General features: G+C 53.6%; 1 protein-coding gene across 3 annotated transcripts; it reads left to right on the top strand.

Moving 5' to 3' along the window:
• The first annotated feature begins 359 nt into the window (after positions 1 to 359).
• CUNH1orf216 (chromosome unknown C1orf216 homolog) lies at positions 360 to 5,764 on the top strand. 3 transcript variants are annotated; one of them, XM_032246918.1, is made up of 3 exons: positions 360 to 1,075; positions 1,845 to 2,046; positions 3,300 to 5,764. In XM_032246918.1, the coding sequence occupies exon 3, from the start codon at positions 3,305 to 3,307 to the stop codon at positions 3,992 to 3,994; it is 690 nt and encodes a 229-aa protein (XP_032102809.1). In that variant the 5' UTR covers positions 360 to 1,075; positions 1,845 to 2,046; positions 3,300 to 3,304; the 3' UTR covers positions 3,995 to 5,764. The 3 variants fall into 3 exon arrangements, with proteins under 3 accessions (XP_032102809.1, XP_032102808.1, XP_032102810.1); XM_032246917.1 differs by lacking the exon at positions 1,845 to 2,046; XM_032246919.1 differs by lacking the exons at positions 360 to 1,075; positions 1,845 to 2,046 and adding an exon at positions 2,760 to 3,119.
• Positions 5,765 to 6,462: the final 698 nt, after the last annotated feature.

The following is a 6,462-nucleotide window of genomic DNA, read 5'->3' as shown; positions in this document are numbered from 1 at the left end:
CTAGGCCGGATCTTTCTTTCTCTCTTTTTTTTTTTTTTTTTTTTTTGAGCCTGTCTCCCAGGCTGGAGTGCAGTGGTGCAATCTTGGCTCATTGCAACCCTCACCTCCCAGGTTCAAGCGATTCTCCTGCCTCAGCCTCCTGAGTAGTTGGGATTACAGGCGCCCACCACCATGTCCAGTTAGTTTCTGTGTTTTTAGTAGAGACGAGGCTTCACCATGTTGGCCAGGCTGGTCTCGAAATCCTGAGCTCAAGTGATCCGCCGGCCTCGGCCTTCCAAAGTGCTGGGATTTCAGGCGTAAGCCACCGTGCTCGGCCTCTTCTGTCTTCTCTTAAAACATAGTTTTCACTAAGTGACTTTAGTCAATAAACACAAAAAAGAATATATAATTCCAAATTGTGATAAATGCTATGAAGGAAAGGAACGTGCCCTGACATGAAAGGGGAAACGAATGTGGTCTAGGGAGTCAGATTTTTCTGAGAAGAGATCTGAAAAAGGAGTAAGTGGAGAGGGGGAAGAGCGGAAAGGGGCGTGCTGGAGGGTAGCGCGGAGAGGGACCGCAGAGGACGAGGCGGGAGAGGCAGACAGAGGGCAGGAAGCGCAGAGCCCCGCGGCTGCCGCATTAGGGGATGTGCCGGCAGTGGGGAAGCCGTTGAGGGGTCTAAGGCCAGAAGGTGGTGACTAATCAGATTTCACCTGAAAATCTCACGCTGTCTGCAGTGAGGTGAACTGATCGGGAGGGCCCAGCGAATGCCAGTAGGAGCGAGCACCGGACCTGGGAGGCCTGGGTCAAGGCGGCCCCGCGCAGCGGCGAGGCAGTTCCGGCGCAGGGGCCAGGCGCGCGGCTCCGGGGAAAACCGAACCGGCCCACGTGGGCCCGGCCGCCCCGCCCCGCCGCGCAGACGCCGCCCGATTCCGCAGTCCCCGCCTGGGGCTGGGCGCGCTGCCCGGGAGCCCCGCACCCACGCCTGGACCGCGAAGACGCCCAGGCCGAGGAACCCCTAGCCCAGGGACTGGACATCGCCGGGGCCGGGTGGAGCCAGAGCCAGACGCGCCGGAGCCGGCGCCTCTAGGCCGTGAGTCCGAGTCTGGGGCCGGAGGGGGAGGGCTTGGGGCCCAGCCGCGGGAAGCGGGGAGTCACAGCTGCCTCTTCGCGGAGACTAGGGAAGGTTGGGCTCTGTCTCCTGGGGTGTCGGGGTTCCCATTTTACTATCTGTAAGAACCTTGTGATCCCTAGCGCCACCTCCACCCCATCCCGGCTTTCATCCAAGTGTGGGAAAAAAGAAAGCATTAGGGTGAGGGGAGATCTCTAGGCATCTTCCCACAAGCCTTGCCTAAAGGGTGATAACAAAGGAACTGTTCCCACACCCTTCTCCCCAGGACTTCTGCCCATTGCTGGAGGAGGGGAGGGTCCCTGCTACCTATGGAGCGCCTCCCAGTACCAGCTCCATTTATAGTATCCTTTCCCTTCATGCTCGTCAATTGTTCTAATCCCAGTGCTGTTTGGTCAGTAGAATCCCTTTGCCAATTCAAACCCTAATTTTGGTTAGAAGCTGGTTACCCGGGAGAGAAGAGTGGTGTGACATGCCTTCCCTCCAGGGCATCGGGATGGCACAAGCTAGGGACAGGGACACAAGATAGTGGCCTTGTTCCAGGGGCATTGGGAGGGAAGAGGGCAGGCTCAGAAGAAAAACTTGTCACTGGGGGAGGCCCGGCTCCCTGGAGCAGAGAGGGAACCGAACCCTGCTCTTCCACAACCCAGCTCTTCCAGCCCTGGGGAGTCGGCAGTGTAGCTTACTGAGTATGGAAATTCACTGCAGTCTCTTCTTCCATTCCTTCACTCAGCAAGTGCCTATATGCAGATAGCCTGGTTCCGAGCTCTATGCTGGCTCTGGGGAATGTAATGCAGGATATATAGAGGAGGTCCAAACCAGATTACAAACTGCTATTACAAGATCATTACAACAAAGCAAAAATGCCAGTTGAATAAACATTCGCTGATCGTCCATCATGTATGCCAGGGACAGACACAAAGCTGGATGAGACAGTGTGTACCCAGGGCAATGGGGATCCAGAGGAAGGCATAAGTAACCATGCTTGTTTATGTAATATTGGGGCAGTATCAAGACAGCTTCATAGACATGGGGACATGGAGACATGGGGATATTACAGCTGAGTTTTGAAGTACAAAAAAGGAATTTGCCGGGTGAAGGGAGGAGCTTTGAGGGGAGAGGATATTGAAGGCCAGAGGAATAGTGTAAGAAGAACAGTGCTGCGTTTTGAAATCTCTGGGCGGTTTGCTATGATGGGAGGGGCAGAGTGGTAAGAGGCAGGTGTGGAGGGGCGAGCAGGGGCCAGATCAAACAGGGCCTTGTAGGCCACTTAGAGGTTTAGCAGGAGTTCAGAGAGGGCACTTGGAGTGGTGACAAGTCAAATTTACATTTTTAACTGGAGGCAGAGAGATCAGTGAAAACGCTGTGGCAATAATCCAAGTCAGAAATGGCCTGGAAGAGGAAGAATGGTCAGAATGTGGTTGTCAATGAGATGGGAGAAGGAAGGAGAGTGAGGAGCGCAGGAAGCTCCCAGCCTTCTGGATGGAGGGCAGAGCCATTTTTCTGAGGATACTGGAGAAGGAGAGTTTGGTTATGTGGAATTTTTGGGGAGGAGGCAGGGGACGGAGTCTTGCCCTCACACAGGCTGGAGTGCAGTGGTGCAATCTCAGCTCACTGCAATCTGTGCCTCCTGGGTTCAAGTGATTCTCCTGCCTCAGCCTCCCAAGTGGCTGGGATTACAGGCACCTGCCACCACGCCTGGCTAATTTTTGTATTTTTGGTAGAAATGGTGTTTTGCCATGGTGGCCAGGCTGGTCTTCAACTCTTGACCTCAGGTGAGCCACTGCACTCAGACTGGTTAAAAAGAATTTGAGGAGCTTATGGTTGGTTGCCGAGTTGGATAACAGTTAGATCTGGGCTGAAGACAGATCTGAGAGTCATCAGCATATGATGGTCCTTGAAGCCACAGCAGAGAATGAGGTCATCTGGAGAGAAACGCACAAAACTAGAAGACAGCCTGGCTCTGAGGCTGAGGAAAAACCCTCTGCAGGAGGCAGAGAATGAACAGGTAAATGGATGAACAGGGAGGATGAAAACCACGAAGGGAAGTGCTACCAGAGGCAAGAAAGGGCCTGACAGGGAGTGGCCAGGCTCTTGCTCGCAGCCTCGTCCCTGCAGCTAAGTTTCCCTGACTTCAGGCACTCCACCCTGTCCTACTGTGACTCAGTCTCCTGCTTTCCCTTTACAGACCAGATGTTCGCCATCCAGCCAGGGCTACCTGAGGGGGGGCAATTCCTGGGGGACCCGCCTCCTGGAGTATGTCAGCCCGAGCTCCAACCAGACAGCAACTCCAACTTCATGGCTAGTGCCAAGGATGCTAATGAGAATTGGCATGGGATGCCAGGCAGAGTGGAACCGATCCTGATGAGGAGCTCCTCTGAGTCACCCTCTGACAACCAGGCCTTCCAGGCCCCTGGGTCCCCTGAGGAAGGGGTGCGCAGCCCCCCAGAGGGGGCAGAGATTCCCGGGGCTGAGCCTGAGAAGATTGGTGGTGCTGGCACAGTCTGCTCCCCTCTGGAGGACAACGGCTATGCCAGCAGTTCCCTGAGCATCGACAGCCCTAGCAGCAGTCCTGAGCCTGCCTGTGGGACTCTGAGAGGCCCTGGCCCTCCTGATCCCCTTCTGCCCTCAGTGGCCCAGGCCGTGCAGCACTTGCAAGCTCAGGAGCGCTACAAAGAGCAGGAGAAGGAAAAGCACCACGTGCACTTGGTGATGTACCGTCGCCTGGCACTGCTGCAGTGGATCCGGGGCCTGCAGCATCAGTTGATTGATCAGCAGGCCCGACTGCAGGAGAGCTTCGACACCATCCTAGACAACCGGAAGGAGCTTATTCGCTGTCTCCAGCAGAGGGCAGCACCATCCAGGCCCCAGGACCAGGGCTAAGGGTGTGCCTCCACAAGTGTGCAAGGGTATGTGTGTATATTTGCAGGCATGTGCGAGGTTGTGCCCTAGTAAGTACATAATTATTTGCTGGCATGATTGCAGGTAGGCATGAGTGTGAACGTGCTAACATGTAGGCAAGTGTGTATAGGCATGTGTGAATAAGCATGTATAAATGAGCTTAAGTGCTGTGTGTACATGTGTACACACAAGCTAACTTATCTGCAGACCTACATGTAAGTGTGTAACAGTGAACATATGTGTGTGTAGTATGTAAGAAGAATGAAGAAATCTGTATATGTGTGTGTAGACAGGTACCCAGCAGTATGTGTATGTGCACATGAGTGAGGATGTATATGCAGAATATGTGTGTGTGTATGAGTGGGTTTGAGCGTGCAGGCTTGTGTTGGGTGTACGGGAGGGAGCCCTCGTGTGCAGGGGTGCATGGGTGGGGGCGCAGGCGTGCATGGGTGGGGGCGCAGGCATGGGAAGTATAAGGAGCATGTGTGTTTGCAGGCAGACTCATGAGCAAGTGTGTGCAAATATATATCCAGCGGTACCTGTGGAGTGTCCATCCACACTTTGTGTCCCTCGTGGTCTACCCCAGCCTTTCTTCTCCACTGGATCCACTAGACAGAGGGCTAGCATGCTGTCATTTATCTGAGGGTTGTGGCTGATCTGTTCTCCTGGGATTTACAGGCCACCTCTCCTCTCCTTTTCCCTCACTAAACCCAGACTTGCTGAGCTATGGCTATTTTCCCTGATGTTGGCTTTGCTGTAGGAGGTTTAGTGGCTACTCTGGCCTGCCATGGCATTTTGGCTGCAATTTTGTCAGGCAGTGGGCAGAGAACTGGTGTCAGGAAGGGGAACTGGGACTAGTGATGGAGATGATGGTGGTGTTGGGGACAGAGAAGGACATAGGGGACTGTCCCTCTTGAACGCTGCCTTTGGGCACATGGGAGATGGGGACAAGGGAGATGGTAATAGTGGAACCCTGTGAAGAACAGGAGAATGGGAATTCTAAAATACTAGTTCCCAAACCACCTCTCCATTGGGAAAGGAGCTGTGGCAAACCCTGTTGATTTAAGCTTCTGATGAAAAGCAATGTACGTGTATAAGTTTGCAAGTAACAGGCACGATGTTCCAAGGCTGATGAGGAAAATATCACTTCCCTGTCTGTGCCTCTACCTTGCTGTGCCTCTCTGGCTTTAGCAGCATTGGATGTCGAATTGGTTTGGTCCATTTCTCTGAAGTCGGACGCTCAAGATGAGCCAGAGGTTGGCTTTCTGGGACAGGAAGGGGACGGTGTCAACCTAAACCTCTGGAAATGCTTAGGACGCTGAGTTTTAACCCCTTCTTTCACTGCATGGCCCTTCAGACAGGGATTGGTGGGCTGCAGGAGTTACAGAGTGGGTGAGTCTTAGAATCAACGCGTCAGGTAGCTGAGCTCTCTGCTTTGTTCCTGGGAGCCAAGCGAATGCAGGATCCTGGTGGGTGAGCAGTGGTATGAAGAGGGGACACTGACGAGTGAACAGTGGCATGGAAGTCACTGATGCAGCCTCTGGCCCTCAGTCTCCCTGTCGGCAAAGTGGGAGAGCTCTTCCTGTCTATCTCTAAAGAGTTTTGTCCGTGATAGGTGGGTGGGCGAAAGGTCCAGGGAGCAGCGGTGAGGGGTGGGCCCTGAAGACTTTTTGTCTGTAGCTCTTGCATATCGAGTGTGTAAACCCAGCCTTTGGACCAACCCAGAATGAATAAACTGGGCAGAGAATTAAATTTCTTGAGTATGTGTTTTTCTTCGACCTGCTGTCTGGTGGTCTCTTCCACACCATCTGAGCTCCCCTTTTCAGTAGGGTCCTGGACGAGGAGCTGGGGGGTGGTTTTGGGGGAAGACACTGGAGAATGTAGACTGCTATGCCTGATGACCCGCTGGGGTGGGGAAGTCTCTCAGGGACCTCCCAGTGTGACAGGGGGGACGGCCTCAACCCTGAGGGCCCCATTAGGATTGTCCTTGTCCCGTGTCACCTTTGGGCCTAAGTGAATTGTGAGGGACACATACCATACACACTTTCACATACTCAACTGTACGCTGGGCCATGCGCAGTGTAGTCCCAGCACTTTTGGAGGCTCAGACAGGTGGATCACCTGAGGTTGGGAGTTCAAGACCAGCCTGGCCAACATGGTGAAACCCCATCTCTACTAAAAATACAAAAATTAGCCAGGTGTGGTGGCAGGCACCTGTAATCCCAGCCACTCAGTAGGCTGAGACAGGAGAATCACTTGAACCCAGGAGGTGGAGGTTACCGTGAGCAGAGATTGCGCCATTGCACTCCAGCCTGGGCAACAAGAGTGAAACTCCACCTCGAAAAAACAAAACAAAAAACTACGCTGGCATCATCACTTCCCTGAAGGGCACTCTGACTATGAAAGACTGAGTTTAGGTCCTTAGATGGTTTTGACACACATGTAGTTAT

Source organism: Sapajus apella, unplaced genomic scaffold (genome assembly GCF_009761245.1).
Source record: "Sapajus apella isolate SASKATOON/1434 unplaced genomic scaffold, GSC_monkey_1.0 scaffold62, whole genome shotgun sequence".
NCBI lineage: Eukaryota > Metazoa > Chordata > Mammalia > Primates > Cebidae > Sapajus > Sapajus apella.
Note: the sequence above shows the minus strand (reverse complement) of the source record. Positions and strands in the feature narration are given on the sequence as shown.

Excerpts from the sequence above, each read along its gene's own strand:
- CUNH1orf216 (XM_032246917.1), top strand. The coding sequence starts at position 3,305 with ATGTTCGCCATCCAGCCAGGGCTACCTGAGGGGGGGCAATTCCTGGGG.